Source organism: Phyllobates terribilis, unplaced genomic scaffold (genome assembly GCF_046119375.1).
Source record: "Phyllobates terribilis strain yellow unplaced genomic scaffold, ASM4611937v1 Scaffold_7__3_contigs__length_470593459, whole genome shotgun sequence".
In the NCBI taxonomy this organism is placed as follows: Eukaryota; Metazoa; Chordata; class Amphibia; order Anura; family Dendrobatidae; genus Phyllobates; species Phyllobates terribilis.
The window spans coordinates 120,652,522-120,674,860 of NW_027362767.1; the positions used below are offsets into that span (position 1 = coordinate 120,652,522).

A 22,339-nucleotide genomic window follows, 5' to 3' on the forward strand; every position below is an offset into this window, starting at 1 on the left:
GCCTGCCGCCCTGGTGCTGCCGACCGTCTGGACCTTGCAGATGTTAGCCCTTCCGCATACAACTCCTCCTCCTCTACTTCCTCCACCTCCTCTTGTGCCACCACCTGACTCCGAATTCTGTTTAACATGTGCTCCAGCATGTAAATCACCGGAATAGTCATGCTGATAATGGCATCGTCAGCACTAAACATCTTCGTCGCCATTTCAAAACTGTGCAGAAGGGTGCATAGGTCCCTGATCTGAGACCACTCCTCCAGCGTGATTTGCCCCACCTCTGAATCTCGTTGGCCCAGGCTATACGTCAGAACGTATTGCACCAGGGCTTGTCGGTGCTGCCACAGTCGCTGCAACATGTGCAGAGTTGAATTCCACCGGGTAGGCACATCGCATTTTAGCCGGTGAAGTGGCAGGCCCAACGACTTCTGTAGAGATGTAAGTCGCTGAGCTGCGGGATGCGAACGGCGGAAGTGAGCACACAGCGACCGTGCCCTCTGCAGAAGGCCATCTAGTCTGGGATAGTGGGCTAAAAATTGCTGGACAACCAGGTTCAAAATGTGTGACATTGCCCCGGCGAAGGGCCGCACCCAGGTTTGCAGCATTGTCGCACACGGCCTTCCCTGGTTTCAGGTCCAGTGGAGACAACCATTCATGAAATTGGTTCTCCAGAGCTGACCACAACTCCTCAGCTGTGTGACTCACATTTCCCAGACATTTCAATGTAAAAACCGCCTGATGACGTTGAGCCCTACTGCCAGCATAGTAAGGAGGTGTGCAGGATCCCTTCTGCGCAGTTAGAAAGCTTGTGGCATGACCAGACAGGCTTTGGGTGCAGGTGGAAGACCGAGAGGAGGTTGAGGAGGCAGAAGCAGTGGAGGAAAAATGACATAAAGAGGATTGACGCACAACTCGTGGGGACGGCAAGACTTGGACAGCAGCCCCTTGTCCTGCTGTCACCATAGTTACCCAGTGCCCAGTCAGCGACATGTAACGCCCCTGTCCATGCCTACTCGTCCAAGTGTCTGTGGTGAAATGCACCCTGTCACACACAGAGTTTCTCAAAGAAGCGGTGATGTTGTGTGCGACATGCTGGTGGAGCGCAGGCACACCTTTCTTTGAGAAGTAGTGCCGACTGGGCATCTGGTACTGGGGCACTGCGACGGACATAAGGTCTCGAAAATCCTCTGTGTCCACCAGGCGGAAAGGCAGCATTTCTGTAGCCAAGAGCTTGCAGATGGTGAAATTCAACCTCTTAGCTTTCTCATGGCTAGGAGGAAATGGTCTTTTACTTGTCCACATCTGAGGGACCGAGGGCTGGCTATTGTGCTTAGACGGGGTTGATAAGGGTGTCCCCGGCAAACTGCCGGTCTGTGAGGAAGATGCAGGCGGACATGTTAGGTTGCCTTGATCCAAAGGTGGTGCTATCGATGTCGGACAGCGCTCAAGACCAGCTGGTGTTACCACCTCCAAAGAAAATGATGACCTGCCAATCACGCTGGCTGTTGCGGGTAAAGAGGTGGCAGGTCTGCGCCCCAAAACAGGTGTGACTGCTGTCCCCCCAGTCACAGAGGATGAAGAGGCCGCGGATGCACAAGATATGGCAGACGGTGGTTGGCCCGGCCGGCTAGACCGCATTGTAGCACACTGAGCTTCCCACTGCAACTTATGCTTCATGTCCATGTGCCGGTTCATGCATGAAGTACTCAAACTATGTATTTTTTGGCCTCTACTTAGCTTTTGCTGACAAATGTTACAGATAACATGAGTTGGGTCATCTTTATCGATCTGAAAAATTGCCCAGGCTATGCAAGGCTTAGCACCCATGCGACCTGAAGAGCCACCACGACTTGTGGTGAGAGGCAGAGTTGTGTTTGAGGATGCAGTTGTTGACGTGCTTCCAGTACTACGTCTCTGTCCAGGAAGGCGCAACCTGACCTCGTCGTCACTAGCATCTTCCTCCACCTCCTCTGCTGACCTCATCTCTTGGCTGACTGTGGGTTGACAGTAAGTGGGATCTCCGACCTCATCATCATCACCCTGTGCGTTATCACACCCGTCGTCCTCAGAGCCAACCTGTTCCTGCCCTGACAAAAAACTAAAGTTGTCGCTCCAATCAGGTATTTGAGTCTTATCATCGTCTTCCTCATTGTCTCCACCAACAGGAGTTACAGTTTGGGAATGAGGGTCTACATTATGGTCAGAACCTTCTGCGTCTGGTCCTGGATCCGACTCATAAAGATTCTGGGCATCAGTGCAGATCATTTCCTCGTCTGGATTCACAGAAGCGCTGGAGTCGACCTCTGATTCCCAGGCTATAGTATGAGTAAACAGCTCTGCAGACTCAATCATCTGTTCTACCTCATACTCAGACGGGCAGCTGGAGATTTGGGAGCTGTGAGGAAGCAAGTGCGATTTGGGTGACACCTTTGAGGACTGGAGTATTTGTGATGTTGAAGTTGATGTGGAGGAGAGCCCACTTAAAGGAGCACTTGATATCCGTTGAAGCACCTGCTGTTTTTGTGCCTCATCTGGAATTTGTAGCGATTGGCGTGGCCGTAAGAAAGGGATCTTATCACATTGTCCGCTAAAAGAAGTAGACATTTTAGTTTGGCTGGAAGATGGTCTTTCTTCTGCACCTACCCCACGGACACAACCTTTTTTCCCCTTCCCAACACGCCTATTCTCCTTTCCACCAGCAGCAGGCCTTTTTCCACTCATTTTGGTGGTTAACTAATTCACAACTCTGGAGTTGTTTGCACAAAAAAACAATGGATGGAAACCGAGCAGACCTGAGTGGCCAAACTGTGGTATTAGGCCAAAACTATTGGCTGGGTTAGATGCAGAAAAAAATTATTTTTAATTTGCAACCTGATGGAGGTCAGTATAGATGGACTAATAGACCAAGTCCCACACACCGCTAGAAGCCCAAATATTTTTTCAGAGCTAGATGCAGAAATTTTTTTTATTCAATTTGCAACCTGATGGAGGTCAGTATAGATGGACTAATAGACCAAGTCCCACACACTGCTAGAAGCCCAAATATTTTTTCAGAGCTAGATGCAGAAAAAAATTATTTTTAATTTGCAACCTGATGGAGGTCAGTATAGATGGACTAATAGACCAAGTCCCACACACCGCTAGAAGCCCAAATATTTTTTCAGAGCTAGATGCAGAAAAAAATTATTTTTAATTTGCAACCTGATGGAGGTCAGTATAGATGGACTAATAGACCAAGTCCCACACACCGCTAGAAGCCCAAATATTTTTTCAGAGCTAGATGCAGAAAAAAATTATATTCAATTTGCAACCTGCTGGAGGTCAGTATAGAAGGACTAATAGAACAAGTCCCACACACTGCTAGAAGCCCAAATATTTTTTCAGAGGTACTGTAGATGCAGATAAAAATTATTTTTAATTTGCAACCTGATGGAGGTCAGTATAGATGGACTAATACAACAAGTCCCACACACAGCTAGAAGCCCAAATATTTTTTCAGAGGTACTGTAGATGCAGATAAAAATTATTTTTAATTTGCAACCTGATGGAGGTCAGTATAGATGGACTAATAGACCAAGTCCCACACACTGCTAGAAGCCCAAATATTTTTTCAGAGCTAGATGCAGAAAAAAATTATTTTTAATTTGCAACCTGATGGAGGTCAGTATAGATGGACTAATAGACCAAGTCCCACACACTGCTAGAAGCCCAAATATTTTTTCAGAGCTAGATACAGAAAAAAATTATTTTTAATTTGCAACCTGATGGAGGTCAGTATAGATGGACTAATAGACCAAGTCCCACACACCGCTAGAAGCCCAAATATTTTTTCAGAGCTAGATGCAGAAAATTTTTTTATTCAATTTGCAACCTGATGGAGGTCAGTATAGATGGACTAATAGACCAAGTCCCACACACTGCTAGAAGCCCAAATATTTTTTCAGAGCTAGATGCAGAAAAAAATTATTTTTAATTTGCAACCTGATGGAGGTCAGTATAGATGGACTAATAGACCAAGTGTCACACACTGCTAGAAGCCCAAATATTTTTTCAGAGCTAGATGCAGAAAAAAATTATTTTTAATTTGCAACCTGATGGAGGTCAGTATAGATGGACTAATAGAACAAGTCCCACACGCTGCTAGAAGCCCAAATATTTTTTCAGAGATAAATGAAGAAAAAAATTATTTTTAATTTGCAACCTGATGGAGGTCAGTATAGATGGACTAATAGACCAAGTCCCACACACTGCTAGAAGCCCAAATATTTTTTCAGAGCTAGATGCAGAAAAAAATTATTTTTAATTTGCAACCTGATGGAGGTCAGTATAGATGGACTAATAGACCAAGTCCCACACACTGCTAGAAGCCCAAATATTTTTTCAGAGCTAGATGCAGAAAAAAATTATTTTTAATTTGCAACCTGATGGAGGTCAGTATAGATGGACTAATAGAACAAGTCCCACACGCTGCTAGAAGCCCAAATATTTTTTCAGAGATAAATGAAGAAAAAAATTATTTTTAATTTGCAACCTGATGGAGGTCAGTATAGATGGACTAATAGACCAAGTCCCACACACTGCTAGAAGCCCAAATATTTTTTCAGAGCTAGATGCAGAAAAAAATTATTTTTAATTTGCAACCTGATGGAGGTCAGTATAGATGGACTAATAGACCAAGTCCCACACACCGCTAGAAGCCCAAATATTTTTTCAGAGCTAGATGCAGAAAAAAATTATATTCAATTTGCAACCTGCTGGAGGTCAGTATAGAAGGACTAATAGAACAAGTCCCACACACTGCTAGAAGCCCAAATATTTTTTCAGAGCTAAATGAAGAAAAAAATTATTTTTAATATGCAACCTGATGGAGGTCAGTATAGGTGGACTAATAGACCAAGTCCCACACACCGCTAGAAGCCCAAATATTTTTTCAGAGCTAGATGCAGAAAAAAATTATATTCAATTTGCCACCTGCTGGAGGTCAGTATAGAAGGACTAATAGAACAAGTCCCACACACTGCTAGAAGCCCAAATATTTTTTCAGAGCTAAATGAAGAAAAAAATTATTTTTAATTTGCAACCTGATGGAGGTCAGTATAGATGGACTAATAGACCAAGTCCCACACACTGCTAGAAGCCCAAATATTTTTTCAGAGCTAGATGCAGAAAAAAATTATATTCAGTTTGCAACCTGATGGAGGTCAGTATAGATGGACTAATAGAATGATGCTATGCCCAAAAGATTTTACTTCACTAGGTGCAGTAAAAAAATTGGTATTCTATACACAGGTGGTATATCTTGCAACACAGATAGGCTACTCCACTGACTAACACACTCTGCAATAGGCCAAAAAGGATTAGCTTTGCTAGATTCAGCCAAATGCTGTGAAAAAAACTTGCACAGCACTGGCACAGACCTGCCTGGCAAAAACTGATAGGAACTGATGTAACCTAGTCCTGAAAAGGACTCTAATTACAATTAGTCTTTACTCCCACAATCTATCTATTTAAGAGCACAGACCTGCCTGATAAAAGTCGTAGGAAATGCTGTAACCTAGTCCTTAAAAGGACTGCAATCACAACTATTCCCTACTCCCAAGCTATCTGTATATTTGTGCGAAAATTGGCTTGAAATTAACAAGGTATAGCGCACACAGCAACAGCGGTGCCGTCTAACACGCAGCTGCAGCAGTGAGAAAATGGTGGCGACGGGGAAAATGGCTTGGTCTTATAGGGCAAGGACATGTGACATACACTGCCAATCACACATGCCCTTGCTTGTGTGAAAAAAAGCACTTCGCTCCGTGTGTCCGCTGCTGATAGGCTGACAGATTGCACCTCCCCACTGCAAATGCGGGAAAGAGAAAAAAAAATGGAGATCTTCATTGTTCCTGCAGAGATCCATCCCCTGCCCCTCCCCCCGCCCCGCTGTACACTCAAACTGCGTATTAACATTAATTTTCATCATTACTGAGAAAAAATCCAGTTATGATTTTGGTGCACGAACAGTTATCGAACATAACCTCGAACAGCCGAATTTTTCTCAAATTGTTCGTGTTCGCCGACCGGCTCGAACACCGCCCAAAACAGCTCGAATTTGAGATTGGCGAACAGTTCGAGTAGAACAACGCTCATCTCTACCTGTGACCACAATATGATATTGTGGGAATAATTTTGGATTCAGGGATCAAATAGATGGATAGTCACAGAGTATCCCCGATCCACTGCAGGGAGACTAACTGAGTTCAGTTGTACTGGGTATGTACAGCACCATTGGTTCAAGTAGTCAGATGAATAAAACAATTACTATTCAAGAAGTTTTTGTTAGCAGTCCTCCAGCTCCCATTCTACTGTAGTAATTATGGCAGGGTCTTCTGGCAAGGTGAAAACGTTGCGGGAGCATCCTCCCAAATCTGCACTTCTCCTGTGCCCATCTGGAGTGATGGGCACGTGGCACTAGCGGGGGGTGCGAACAATGTGACATCACTAAGAGCACAGCTACAGGACCTCGGTGCGGTCACAAACAGATGCTTTTTGGAGGAGATGGCACTCCTTCTTCCTCAAAGTGCTGAGGCTTTCAGCAGGAACTCTCCACTGTTTACCATCACTCCAGATGGGCACAAGAGAGGAGCAGATTCAGCAGGATGCTCAGTCACATTTTTATCTTGACAGAGGACACTGCCATAGTTGTTACCATAAAATGGGAGCTGGAGGACTGCTAACAAAACTTCTTGAATATTAAGAGTTTTATTCATCTGACTACTTGAACCAACGGTGCTGTACATACCCAGTACAACTGAACTCAGCTAGTCACCCTGCAGTGGACCAGGGGATACTCTGTGACTATCGATCTAATGATCCCTGAATCCAACATTACTCCCACTATATCCCATTGTGGGCACAGATCACTTTGCACTGTTGTGGAAGGTACCTATGAACTATTGGGCTGCATTACCTGTACTATATATGTTAGCGCAGTAGTATACACTGAACCATCCTATTATTTATTACTACCAGCAGTGTCTCTGTGTCACCCTACCTGGATGCCACAAGTGTAATAAAGCTGTGTCTGAGAGCAAGGGGGAGGTTCTCTGGTCAGGGGAACATTAGCATGCAATGCCTCCTGTCTCAGGCCAGTAGGGGGAGCTGGCTGCCCCTATAAAAGCTGGTGCTGAGGGCAGGGTTAGAGAGAACTGGATTGCCTGTCTCAGCTTTGAGACGTGTCCCAGAGTGGAGCAGGGACAGAAAGTTGATTGCACCTAAGAGGAAGTGTGGCAGAAGGAGAGCCACAAGCCAGAGACAAGAGGCGAAGAGAGCCTGTCTTGGCAGAGAAAAGACTTAACTTTACCAGACTTTGGTGTCTGAGGCTGGAAGGATTCCACATCCCCCAGCAGAGAACCAGTCCGCAAGGGACTGTACATTCCTTGGCCTAAGAAGCCTGGAGCCCCTGCCACAACCGAAGGGACCAGTAAAGCTGTACAAGGCTGGGAGCAGAAAGGAACCCACGTCGCAGGCCATACAGGCGAGAAAGCACGGAAAGCTCGGAAATGTGGGCTGTTACCCTATCAGGAGGAGATAGCCAGAAGGAGCGCAGAAAGCACGGTAGGCCTACACCCTCACCCTGACCAGGGCCAATTTCCCCGTTGCTCTCAGACATCCAGGTCCCCTCCTAGCTGGGACTGTTTATGGGTCAGTTTACCTGTTTCAGTAAAGACCCTGGACTGCAACCTGTTGTCTGTGTGCTCCTTGCTCCTCCAGCACTATCAGCACTGGGACTCTCACTACCATCACTCCCACCATCCACTATACTGCCCTGGGGCCGCACTCTTCCCGTGGGGAGTCACATTACCCTAGCTGCACACCTCATCAGCCCCAGCAGTCTGCATGCAGCGGCGGTTCCTAATAACCGCAATCCTCGGGTGGCGTAGTCGGACATTATTTGGAGCGCATAGCAGACTACCACTGGCCTGACCACCCTGAGCCACGGAACCGGGTTGCCACTACTACCCCCATCGTTCCCTATTGCCCGGATCCGAGTGCCCCACGGCCCAGGGGGCGAGTCAGCTTTGGCGTAGTCGGCAGGATTTCGTGCCCGCAACCACCGGGTACTGCGTGCCTGAAAAAGACTTTCGTAACTTACCTGTGGCAAAGTTTCCCGCCGTCCGGAGTCGTTTCCCGCCATCCGGAGCCGATTCCCGCCATCAGACGCCATCTTGGACCGTTTCCCGCCGTCTTCTGCCGTCTTCCCGCCATCTGCAGCTGTTTCCCGCCATCGGACGCCATCTCCAGGACGCCGCGCGGGAAGAAGAGGGGCGTGGACGTCAAAACCGCGCGAGATCCGAAGCTCCGCCCCACGCACCGACGCTGCGCAAGGTCCTGGAAGGGAGAGAGAGCGACGCTGACGTCATCGGAGTGCGACGCCAGGTCCTCGTCCAGTGCAGCAGCGGAGCCGCGGCCTACAGAGGAGGATCGTCGGAAGGTAGGCCACACTTCACTAGGGGGGAGGAAGATGTCGGACACAGAGGCGCCCACTACCACCAACGCAGCTGCAGCAGCGGTGATGCCCTTTTCCTTGCCCTACATCCCTGGAGCGGCCTGGCTGCCCAAATACTCAGGGGAGCCCCATGCCCTAACTGACTTCAAGGAAAGACTGTATAGTTTGTTCCAAGTTTACCCCCTGACAGAGAAACAGAAGGTCAGCATATTGACAGGGCAGTTAACTGGCGCAGCCCAAAGGGAGGTAAAATCATGGCCCATTGAGGAGAAAGGGACTGTGAAGGGTATTCTGGCCCGGCTGAGGGGTACCTTTGATACACGTACCTCCGCTGAAATTAAAATGAGGTTCTATGGATGTAAGCAGCGGGCACAGGACAGCATCAGAGACTATGCCCTAAATCTGCAGGAAGCCTTGAGGGCTATTCAACAAACTGACCCTGGCAGTGTGCAGGAAACCGATAAGCTGCTAACAGAGCAATTCATAGCGGGTTTGCTGTCCAGCGCCCACAGGGCCCAGCTGCGCCTCATGTTCTTTCAGAACCCCGACCTGACCTTTGCCCAATTTAAGGACAGGGCCATAAGGGTGCTCCGTGAATCTGCAACCAGTGGCGCTATAAACCCCCGGCGCCCTGCTATCACCTACCATCAGGAGGCGGCGCCCTCCTCTATGGACTCCGTGGAGGCTGATGCACAGGCCCTGAACCAAGCCCCGTTGAAAGGCCTGCACCACCAAGTCCAGGAGCTGACCAGGAGCGTCGCGGCGTTGACCACGACCATCCAGGCGTTGCAAGTGGACCCGTCAAGACCCATCGAGCTGGCTTCAAGGCCGGAGGATGTCCCATGGCGTCGACAGAGGAGGATCCCGTCGTTCCGAGGGAGGCCCACAGACCGCTACGCAGAGGATGAACAGCCCATTTGCCGTCGTTGCAACCAGCCCGGACACATTTCCAGGTACTGTAATTTAAACGGGTCCAACCTGGGGCAGAGTGCCGACCCCCAGGCATAAGATCACCAGGCCCTTACAATTGGCGTAATAAGTACGTTGGGGGGCGCCCGGTTTTACCCGTGGTGCTGGATGGTATCCCCATGAGCGCCTTGCTGGATACTGGGTCGCAAGTAACCACAATCCCTTATGTACTTTTTAAGCAGTATTGGACTGATGCTGATATCACACGGTATCCAGACAGTAACTTGAGCATCATCGCCAGTAATGGCTTACCCGTGCCGCAGATGGGGTTCAAGGAGATGACCATTAAAATTGGTAAAGTTGAACTGCCGGCACAGGGAGTGATTATTGTGGACATTGACCGTCATGAAAGTCACCCTAAAATAACTGTGGGTACTAACATAATTGAAAATTGTCTTTCAGAAGTAATTGTAATTCTACAACAGGTGGCGGTGAATGCTAGTTCCAGCCAACAGAGAGTCCTCAACAAGGAGATAAAAGCCCTGATGAGACGGCAGCAGGTAGAACTGTCTGGTGGTGAGATCGGTAGCGTAAGACTCAGTGATCCATTCCCCATTTCCATGACTCCCAAAAGTGAAATGATGATCTGGTGTCGGACTGCAATCGGGTTGAGAGGTAGAGACTACCAAGCCATGGTAGAACCCGTGTACTCAGACAGCAGGCCCACCATTTTGACAGCCCGGGGGGTGGTTGATGTCCGTCATGGGAGGGTGCCCGTCCGCATCCTCAACATTGGGGAGAGGGAAGTACACTTACCCAGGTACGCTACACTCGCCAAACTGTTTGTCGTCGAACACCAAGCTATCAGGGCCGTGGAACCCTTGCCTCCATCTCCACAGGCGGAGGGTAATGGCTCCCAGAAACAAAAGGAGGATTGGTGCCAGAAACTCCACGTGGGTGCTGACTCCACTCCCCTGCACCAAAAACAAGGAGTCTACCGGGTGGTACGGGAGTACGAGAGAGTCTTTAGTAAGCACCCGCTAGACTTCGGCAGAGTAAAAGGGATAGAACACCACATCCCCACAGGGAGCCACCCACCAATAAAAGAGAGGCACAGACCTGTACCCCCTGCACATTATCAGAACGCAAAGGGCATGCTAAGAGAGATGAAAGAAGCTGGGGATATTAGAGACAGCTGTAGCCCCTGGGCAGCCCCTTTGGTTCTGGTCAAAAAGAAAGACGGCACCATGAGAATGTGCGTGGACTATAGACAAATCAACCGTATCACTCACAAAGACGCATATCCGCTGCCTAGAATAGAAGAGTCTTTAGCCGCACTAAAATCTGCTAACTTCTTTTCTACTTTGGACCTTACTAGCGGGTACTGGCAGGTTCCTGTGGCAGAGGCTGACAAGGAGAAGACCGCCTTCACCACCCCGATGGGACTGAGCGAATTCAACTGTATGCCTTTCGGGCTCTGCAACGCACCAGGGACCTTCCAGCGGCTGATGGAATGCTGTCTAGGGCACCGAAACTTCGAGACGGTCCTCCTTTACCTGGACGACGTGATTGTCTATTCGAAGACCTACGAGGACCATCTCAAGCACCTGGCTGAGGTGTTCGAAGCCCTGGCAGGCTATGGCCTGAAGGTGAAACCATCAAAGTGTCACCTGCTGAAACCGAAGGTCCAGTACCTAGGGCACGTGGTAAGCGCCGAAGGAGTGGCCCCCGACCCTGACAAGGTCACGGCAATCAAGAGCTGGCCAAGCCCCTCGAACATCAAAGAGGTGAGACAGTTTCTCGGGTTGGTAGGCTACTACCGAAGGTTCATCCCCGGGTTCACTAAGATGGCAGCTCCTATGCAGGACCTCCTGATCGGACAGTCCAAGTCCAGAAGTCAAAAGCCACCCTTCAAGTGGGATAAACCGGAAGAGGAGTCCTTCCGCCAGCTAAAGTTGGCCCTCACTTGGGATGAGATCCTGGCCTACCCTGATTATGGCCAGCCTTTCATTCTCCACACAGATGCCAGTAATGTGGGACTGGGAACCGTACTGTCCCAAAACCAAGAGGGCAGAGAACGGGTGATCGCATACGCCAGCCGGAAGCTGAGGCCCACCGAAAGGAACCCGGAGAATTACAGGTCCTTCAAGCTAGAATTCTTGGCGGTGGTGTGGGCCGTGACGGAACGCTTCAAGCATTACCTGGCCTCTGCAAAGTTCACCGTGTACACGGACAACAACCCGTTGACACACCTGGACAATGCAAGACTGGGTGCCCTGGAACAGCGGTGGATGGCCCGTCTCTCCAACTATGACTTCGTGATCAAGTACCGGGCAGGCAAAACCAACGCCAACGCGGACGCCCTATCAAGAATGCCTCACTTACCTGAAGGTGACGAAGACCCAGAAGAGCTGGAAGAGGTAGAACTCCCCACGTTTCACCGGTATGGAGCCGCTCAACACTCTCACCGCGTGAAGGAGGAGGATCTAACAACTGTGATGATGAATCCCCTACCTCACCACAGCTGGGCCGAAACTCAAGATAGTGACCCTGCTGTCCGCCTGGTGAAAGATCTGCTGACCCGGGAAGACGCCCGCCTAGATCCAGATGCCCCAGAGGAAGCCAAGCAGCTATGGAAGGAGAAGAGCAAGCTGTTCCTCTACGAAGGCAAGTTGTGCAGAAGGATTGTTAACCACCGGACGCACGAGCTGACCTGGCAAGTCGTGGTCCCAAGGCGAGATGCAGCTATGGTCCTGGGGGCTTACCATGACAGAGCGGGACACTTCGGTTGGAAGAAACTGGAGTTCCTACTAAGAGGAAGGTTCTTTTGGGTCGGCATGAGAGGAGCTGTAGAAAAATGGTGCAGAGACTGTGGCCCTTGTCACCTGAGGAGGAAGGACCGCACCAGCCAGAAGACACCCTTGAGGCCCATCGTCACCACGCAGCCTCTTGAGCTGGTAGCTCTGGACCACGTCAAATTGGCTCCAAGCCGGTCCGGATACATCTATGCCCTGACAATCGTGGACCACTATTCCCGTTTTCTAGTGGTGGTCCCGGTAAAGGACTTGACAGCCCAAACAGCGGCCAGAGTCTTCCAGCAATACTTCTGCCGTCCACACGGGTATCCGGAACCGGTCCTGACAGACCAGGGTCCAGCGTTTGAAGCTGAAATCTTCCAGGAGTTCTGCAACCTCTATGGCTGTAAGAAGATTCGTACAACACCTTACCACCCCCAAACCAATGGGATGTGTGAGAAGATGAACAATATAGTCATTGATCTCCTGAAGACGTTGCCCCTGGAGGAACGCAGCCTGTGGCCAGAAAAACTGCCGGACCTGATAGACATGTACAACAATATCCCGGTGAACGCTACAAACTGCACCCCGGCTTACCTGATGCGAGCTAGACCAGGTAAGATGCCCGGAGACCTGGAGATGGGAGTCCTAATACCTGAGGACACCTCCCCGGATGCGGACTGGGATACGGAAAGGCAACTGCAGTACAAGAAGGTACAGGAGAGTGTGGAGAAGAGCCTGGCCCAGGTGAGAGAGAAGCAAGAAAGACTCTTCAATCAACACGCCCCTGCTAGTCCCCTAGAACCTGGTGAGCAAGTCCTAAAGCGAAAAAGAAGGCTACATAAGTTGGACGACCAGTGGGAAAGGGAACCCTACACCGTACTGCAGTCTGACCACGACAACCCAAAGGTGTGCGTGATCACCAAGGACGGAGGAGAAACCACTAGTGTCGTCTCCAGAGACCACCTCAAAAGGTGCCCCGAGCAACTCCGTAGTGCAGAAGAGGATCAGAGTGACCTTGAACCCGCAGAGGACAAGGAAGAAATGATCAGCACCGTTCTCGGAGAGTTCCCTCAGTCCTGGACTCGCATAAATGATGCCATAGTGGTACCCGTCCTGCATTTCCTGCAACCGGCCCAGCAACAACCAACACCAGAGCCGGAAGGTGAAGAGGAGCAAGCGGTTCCAGAGGCAGAAGAGCCTGTTCCAGCAGCCCAGGAGAGTCAACCCTCTGCTGACAGTGAGCCTGCCATGCCTGCGGTAAGCCAAAGGACCCGCAGACAGCTGCCTGCCCTACCTGTACACCCAGCTGGTAGCTGTACCCCTAACGCTAGTGGGGAAAGCCAGGTTGGTCCACCACCAGACAGTGGGCTACGTAGGTCAACCAGGAGCACAAAGGGGCAGATACCCGCTCGCTGGAGAATATAGGGTGCACTAAATTGTAAATAACCCTGTTGTCAAATGTTGAATCGTTTGCAAAGTTACATGCATGTTTGGTAATACTCTGTTTCAGTTTCTTGCAGCTACCGTAAGGACTCAAAGGTTATGGACTTTGTATAACCGGGACCTGGTATGGACTGCATTCTGAGCCTAACCCAGGAATGAACTAAGACTGTGAAGGACTTGGGGTAGGACAGACCCCCACCTGGTTATGGCTCCCCGTTGTGTTGGTCATATGGACACCCGGTCACAGGCCACACTGTGACCTTAAGAACTCAATTTGTGCGTTGTCTGTCTATTAATGTTTTATTGTTATGCATATTGTCTTTGTTTATTGTTTAGTGCCGGAGTACTAAATTTCACTAGGGGGGAATGTGTCACCCTACCTGGATGCCACAAGTGTAATAAAGCTGTGTCTGAGAGCAAGGGGGAGGTTCTCTGGTCAGGGGAACATTAGCATGCAATGCCTCCTGTCTCAGGCCAGTAGGGGGAGCTGGCTGCCCCTATAAAAGCTGGTGCTGAGGGCAGGGTTAGAGAGAACTGGATTGCCTGTCTCAGCTTTGAGACGTGTCCCAGAGTGGAGCAGGGACAGAAAGTTGATTGCACCTAAGAGGAAGTGTGGCAGAAGGAGAGCCACAAGCCAGAGACAAGAGGCGAAGAGAGCCTGTCTTCGCAGAGAAAAGACTTAACTTTACCAGACTTTGGTGTCTGAGGCTGGAAGGATTCCACATCCCCCAGCAGAGAACCAGTCCGCAAGGGACTGTACATTCCTTGGCCTAAGAAGCCTGGAGGCCCTGCCACAACCGAAGGGACCAGTAAAGCCGTACAAGGCTGGGAGCAGAAAGGAACCCACGTCGCAGGCCATACAGGCGAGAAAGCACGGAAAGCTCGGAAACGTGGGCTGTTACCCTATCAGGAGGAGATAGCCAGAAGGAGCGCAGAAAGCACGGTAGGCCTACACCCTCACCCTGACCAGGGCCAATTTCCCCGTTGCTCTCAGACATCCAGGTCCCCTCCTAGCTGGGACTGTTTATGGGTCAGTTTACCTGTTTCAGTAAAGACCCTGGACTGCAACCTGTTGTCTGTGTGCTATGTGCTCCTCCAGCACTATCAGCACTGGGACTCTCACTACCATCACTCCCACCATCCACTATACTGCCCTGGGGCCGCACTCTTCCCGTGGGGAGTCACATTACCCTAGCTGCACACCTCATCAGCCCCAGCGGTCTGCATGCAGCGGCGGTTCCTAATAACCGCAATCCACGGGTGGCGTAGTCGGACATTATTTGGAGCGCATAGCAGACTACCACTGGCCTGACCACCCTGAGCCACGGAACCGGGTTGCCACTACTACCCCCATCGTTCCCTATTGCCCGGATCCGAGTGCCCCATGGCCCAGGGGGCGAGTCATCTCTGCACCAGTGAGTTTTTTCTACTTGCTTCTAGTAACAAAGACTAGCCCCTCTTGATCTGATGATAAGTCTCCTTTAAGGCCCAGAAGGTAACTTGATTTCTTATGAACCAGTAGAGCAACTATGAAGACGTTGCTAATTATTTTTGTATTTTATGACAGGGCACAAACAAATGCCCCACGTTACACTACTATACAAAGCAAAAGCTGACCCTCTGTAATAATAGGCGGCTAACAGAGCGGCATGAAGATCTAGTAACAAAGACTAGCCCCTTTTGATCTGATGACAAGTCTCCTTTAAGCCCCAGAAGGTAATTGATTTCTTATGGCAGAACCAGTAGAGATTGTACTTGAGAGCAACTATGAAGACGTTGCTAATTATTTTTGTATTTTATGACAGGGCACAAACAAATACACCACATGAGACTACTATACAGAGCAAAAGCTGACCCTCTGTAATAATAGGCGGCTAACAGAGCGGCATGAAGATTTGCAGCTGATCGGAGGGATCTCAATGCTCATCCTATCCAGCCTCTGCTGTAGAAGGCAATGTGAGGATTTACTTTCTTTCTATTTTCATCCTTTTTGCGTTTTTTTCATTTTTAGATCTTTTTCTTTATTCTCTTTAGAAGCCGATAAACTGTGAAATCGAATTAATTCCGTGACGCAACACGCAGCCAAGCAAAATCGCTTACAAAGTCGCTGTCAGGACAGATTCACAGGTGTAATAGCTGTTTCTACATATTTTTTGAAGAACAAAGACTCGGAGAGAGAGACGGCGGGATCAGGCAAGATGAAAACAGGGAATGGTGAAAATTCAATTATCACCCTGCTTCTCTGAAATCCCCCCCCCCCCCCCGTTTCAGAAGGAGCGACACGCTGCATCTTGGTAGGTTTCCACTTCGGAAGGTAACCCATTCTACTGAGTGACAAATGTGCTGTAAAGTCCTGCTGAGATGCAGAGCGTCACTCCTCCTGTTACAGGGGGAATTTCAGAGAATGATAATTGAATCTTCACCCTTCCATTTTTTCATCATGTTAGATTCTGACATCTCCATTACATCCATAGCTGTAAGCAGAATTCTGTTTCCGGCATTTGGACGTACCATTAATGATATCGCTAAACACCCACAATACAGTGCACTTTATTTTAGTGAAAGGTACTGATTTTTTTCCCTACAGACTACACTACATCTCCCTCAATACAGCATAGAAGCTCAAGCTCAAGTGATGCAGCAAGAACAAGCTAGAAGAATGCTGAATGCAGCTCTGAAGGCAAGTAGAGTAGCAAACAGGAACTGGTAAAAAACTGCTACAAGAAACTACAAAGTATCAACACTACATCATATTCAACTATGAAATGTATGTAATATATGATTAAAGATGACCAGGAGATAGCTATTGGTCAAATATTTGTTTGTCAGACAGATATGGCTCCTGACTCTCCTATACGCATGATGAAACACTTGCCAGAAGAGGTTTAATGTAGATAAATGTAGAGTAATGCACCTAGAACGGAGTAATCCTATTGCTGCATATACATTAGATGGGAGTATACTCGGGACTACAGAACAGGAGAAGGACTTGGGTATTCTGGTTACAAGTAAGCTGAGCAGCAGTACTCAATGTCAAGCAGCAGCCGCAAAACCAAACAAGATTTTAGGGTGTATAAAAAGAGAAATAAAAGCCTGTGATCTCAACGTATTGTTACCCTTCTATAAATCACTGGTGAGGCCACATCTGGAATATGGGATCCAGTTTTGGGCTCCATATTTTAAATAGGATATTCAGAAGTTAGAGTTAGTTTAAAGGAGACAAGTAGATTATTACAAGGGATGGAGGCCTCTCATATGAGAGATTGGAAAAGTTGGGCTTGTCTAACTTAGAAAATGTCCTATCAGAGACCAACTCATTTATACGTATAAATACATGTGTGGTCAGTACAAAGGATTGGCACATGACTTATTCCTTCCAAAGACCATACTAAGGACCTGGGGGCACTCATTACAGGTGGAAGAAAGAGGATACTGGCTGCAAAACAGGAAAGGGTTCTTTACAGTCAGAGCAGTCAGACTTGAATGCCCGAACACAAGAGGTAATGATGGCCGACACTATAACAGCATTAAACAAAGGACTCTATTCCCCACAAGGTGCCTCCTCCTGCTTGACTGACAGACTCTATGCTGTATGACTTCAGACAAAGGAGCTATCAGTCAATCAGGTGGAGACAGAACTGGGCAGGGGAAAGAGCTGGAGTGACAGAGGCTTCATATCTACCATGGCACTTAAACCTCATTTGCATATCAATTCAATTGCTGATTTCTCAGTAATGGAGGAGTGGACAGACCATGTAAAGGTATTGCTGGACTTGTCTTTGAAAGAGCTACAGGCACATATATATAATGCTGGGTGTGAAATCCTACTGACAGATTCCCTTTAAAATACTGTACACAAGTTCTTGGCTATAGGGATGCTGAAAATACTGTGTCACGAGGGTCCTGAACTCTGATGGAGTCAAAAGCCCCTATAAGTGATAGCATGACAAAAGGTCCTACAAGTGATAACATGACAAAAGCCCCTACAAGTGATAACCAGACAAAAGCCCCTACAAGTGATAACATGACAAAGGGTCCTATAAGTGATAACATGACAAAAGGCCCTATAGGTGATAACATGAGAAAAGCCCCAACAAGTGATAGTGTGGCGGCCCTGAGGGTTCGGTCGCCACAGAGGTACTGCATCTCACCCAGAGGTGTGGCATCTCACTCTCAGGTAAGGAAGGAGTACTGCCCGGGACCCTAAAACCTCCATTCAACACATTCCACTTCAGTGGGGGCAGGGCGAGATTGCTCCTAAGGGAGAGCACAGTCCCTGGTCCCCAGCTGGAGGGTGGAACTATGTAGAGGGAGTGGGTGGAGGAAGAAGATTAGGGGAGCACATGAAAGGAAGTAATATAAAAGAGGGAACCATCTTGGGAAGTCAGTTCAGTCAGTCAGAGGAGAAGTGGAGAGAGCAGGAGCTCTGTAGGAGCTCTGCTCAGGAGGAGGGCCTGAGGAGAGGCCTAGGACTGAAGAGAGAGGAGGAGAGGAGCAGGAAAGGCTCCAGGAATGAGGAAGGGACCCCAGGTGTATGGGCAGAGCTGGAGGCCACCCGTACGCCCGAATCTACCAGGAGGTGGAGGGCTCAGGCCGCACAAAGGGGACCGGTTCCTCAACTAGCGGAGTACTTTATGTCTCAACTAGAAACCGGAGGCTGTAGTATTTCCAGTCCTGCAGCCAACAGTCCATATTAGTGTCACCAAGAAGGTAGCCATAGAGGACCCATGGGACGGAACAGACGTCGCCCGACAAAGGCCCGCGGGTACCGGATTGGGACACTAGGTATAAGGTGCAGGGAGACGGCCAGAGAGAGAGAACACACAGAAGGGGGTCCCGCTAAGTACTCCAGAGATATCTGAGGGTTGGCTGAACCCCTCCCTGAGTAAGCGCAGCACGACGAGGGAAGTTACACCGGTACCTGTAACTTGGACTGCAACAACCGTGAGTAAAGACCCTGAAGACTGCACCCCACTGTCTCTGTGATTATTATCTGCGCCATCACCCCTGCACTACAACGCCCAGCATCACCTATAACAACTACCACATTCCCTGCCCTGGAGCTAAGCTCAGCCTGTGGAGAGCTGAATCAACTCTGTTGCGTCATCATCAGCTCCAGAGGATCAGCACAGCAGCGGCGGCTCCTTATAGCTGCATACCACAGGTGGCATCACAAACTATATATAAAAACTATAAATGCCCCTGTAAATATTCCCCTTTTGATTGACCGCCCGGGGTCAGGGACCGGGTCACCGCCACTGTGACATCACCGCTAGCAACGACCGGCCTGACACCGAGTACCCCACAGCCCAGGGGGCGCGTCAATAACATGACAAAAGCCCCTACAAGTGATAACATGACAAAAGGTCCTATAAGTGATAACATGACAAAAGCCCCTACAAGTGATAACATGACAAAGGGTCCTATAAGTGATAACATGACAAAAGCCCCTACAAGTGATAACATGACAAAGGTAGCATAAAATGCCGGTGGTAAATGGGGTCCTCTTATAGATTCAGCATTGGGACCTGAGAGGTCCGCATTATGCTGCCAGCGTGCACTATTTTAGTGGTAATATACTGAAAACCTCACATTGTAGCTCTGCCGCCTCAATGGATGTGATGAATAATAATAAAGAATTGAAGAATAGTAAGTGCCGCCATCTGCATAGCCGGGGAAGAAACCTGCTTCTTAATTAGCGTTTCCCCCCAAGGGACTTGGATTTGTTACATTCGCTAGTCGTACCGGCAGCTGCTGGGATAAAAGAGCGGATCTGCAGCTCCTCCCCAAGTTTTAATTATGACTCAAAAAGTGAGTAAATTGTCACAGAAACAAATGAGCCAAGCAATTTATTTACCAGATTACAAGCGTGGTCTCAGGCGGAGCGGATGAGGGGATAATCAGCTGATCAAGCACAAGCCCCCGGGTCATTAGCATTCACCATGCTAAAATATGGCTGCCAGCAATGTAATTCTATAATGCTGCATACTCAGCCACCAGGTATGCTTTATCTATAAGGAACCTGTCATAGGTGCACAGTTTTAGCAGGAGAGCTAATGCCTTCCTCCACTGGTGGCAGCATGAAAATAAAATCTCTGGAGAGTTCAGCTCTTTATATACTTACTAAGAACCAAATTCAGCCATTGCGGCTATCGTGGAAAACAATCAAGTATAACCAGACTCTCAGATGTAGCAAAGTTAAAGGGGTTGTCCAGTGAAGGATAGGTGATAACTTACTGATAGGTAGGGGACCCTCACTGATCAGCAGAAGGGGGAATTTTTATTCCCATCGGAGAACTTTTATACCCGTTACAAAACAGAGTGGCAGGTCAAATGCTTGAACTGCTCCATTCATTCTCTACGGAACTGGCTAGAAAAGCCAAGCGCAACACTCGGCAGCCCCATACAGAATGAACGATGGTCGAGCATGTGCACTGCTGCTTCTTTTCTAAGGCTGTCCATACACATTAGATTTCTGTTGGCAGTATGATGCTTCGACATATCATCTCAGTCAACTCTCCCATACTCAGGAGTGCTCGTCTGGCCAACCGTTCCAATGCTTTCTATAAGAAAGCCGCCTGCTCACATGTCTCCAGGAGAGCAAAGCAGTGCAAAATTGGACATGCATGATTAACATCTCCCCTGACCATTAGTCGGCTGGTTCCCCCATGCAAAATACACCGTCAACTGTGCTCAACGATATCGACTTTAGTCAAATGTGTATGGGAGCCTTAACATGGATAAAGTTCCCTGGTCTGCTGATGGGTGCAGGACCCAGTAGTCAGACTTCCACCTGTGGATATGTGATGACTTACTTTTGCCTGACAAACCATTAAAAATGAAAATTGCAAGACATGCTAGATCAATTTCATAATATACACTGTATATATGTATATATATTATATATATACATATCTATCTACGGTATATATGTACACAGTGACTTTACCAGCAGAGTGCATAAGATCTACAGAAAGGCCCATGCTACCTAGAGTATTAAATGTATACTCTGTACCTACTATATACACGTATATACTGCATGCAAATACTACGAAACAGCACTCTGTGAACATTGAATACAATTTACAGTATTTCACTATTGCCACAAACATAAAATGTTAAGGTTCTTTCTGCACATTTTCAGCAAAGTGTATGAGCCCATCTGCCAGAATCAAGGCGACTTCTTTTAGATGGGACCCTATACCAAAAAGACTTATTTCTCTTTGTGTCTTAGCCTTGAGAGAAATATAAAAGTACAGATATATTTTATTATAATTGCAAACAGTCTAGGAAAGGCTGTATAGGGTGTTCGACCATTGGGGTACAAGCCGACAGAGTTTTGGGTGGACCCTATTCACAGATTTTTCCAAGCGTGTCATTAATTAGACCAAAGTTAAGTGATATATTTTGCCTCCCCAGTAGATTTGAGGACTCTGCACAGAGATATGTGAGTGTTTAGTACAGGGTCCCATCCGAAAGAAGTTGCATTGTAGCTTGCAGATGGGCTCATACACTTTGATCAAAATGAGCTCTAAGATCCTCAAGTTTTAACGTGTGCAGTTATAATGGAAGACATGTATATAATGTTTGTGGAGTGAGTGCAACTATGGAGTATTACATGACTTTGCATAAAATTCATGCAGGATAAGTAAGGCTTTATGTAGATAGCTTGTGTGGCTCACACTTACCATTTCTGCAGAGCATTACAGCTAGGTAATCCTGATATACAGAGGTCACGTAGAGTAATAGGCTTGGTGCTTGAGCTGTCATAAAGCTGAAAGCAATATTCTCCCTTGATATCACCGTATCAGCATATATGGATGAAGCTGAAGCACTGCTATTCCTGGACACTGGATACGGCTCTTGGAAAATATATGTGACTGAGGTTCCAGCTTCAAACATAGCAGAAACTTCTAAAAAGGCACATAAAAGAGAAAACACAGGCTTAAAAATCACATAGATGAGAACTGTATTTGGATCAATGGCCAAAAGGCTTACACCCTGGTATTGTGTATTTAGGCTTTCACCCCGGGCCAGACTGGTAGTCTAGATGAATCACATCCAAGTCACGATAACTTTTGGGTTAACATAACAAAACAAAATTATTATTCCGGACTGTTGGACAGACTAGCTGCAGCCTATTTTGTCAGAATTATTGTCCACTGATGGAATATTGATGAGCTGTAGTCGATCATTGATAGCAGATAGGTTGTAGTGGTTATATGACACAACAAAATCATCTCGTTCGCCAGGAACAGACAACATCGGCATCACTGGAAGAGCACCACTGCGGTATGTGAGCATACATTGGGCCCAATTCATCAAGGCTTTCATCCGAAATTCTGGCGTACTAGCTTTGAAAAGTAGCAAATTTAGGCGCAACTCAGAGTTGAGCCTAAATTTGTGACCATCAATGTCTTCATGCCATTTTCTCCCAGCTCTGCCGAGATGGGCAGACCTAGAGTGGGATGGTGGCTGCGCAACCGCGGCTTGTCAAATTCATGACGAGCAGCGGCATTTACACTTCAGAAGGGTCTGGACTAGGATTTGTGGCAAAGTGCACACAGAGGGGTATGTTGCTCATCAGACACTCCTGATTAATTAAGAGGCGTACGCCTCTTCCTGAATTTAGAGTGTCTAAATCCACTACATCCCAGAATCAAAAACGGCGTGAACCACACCAGTCTTGATGAATCAGGAC

The 22,339-nt window shown here is 48.1% G+C and overlaps 1 protein-coding gene across 2 annotated transcripts in view; it reads right to left on the minus strand.

Annotated features, from left to right (window-relative positions):
* The window catches only part of LOC141153876 (contactin-associated protein-like 5), a 536,901-nt gene that overhangs the window by 57,898 nt on the left and 456,664 nt on the right, over positions 1 to 22,339 (minus strand). For both annotated transcript variants that reach the window (XM_073639117.1, XM_073639118.1), the window contains one exon: positions 21,327 to 21,551. In XM_073639117.1, the coding sequence (XP_073495218.1) occupies positions 21,327 to 21,551 (225 nt within the window). The remainder of the gene's footprint in view (positions 1 to 21,326; positions 21,552 to 22,339) is intronic.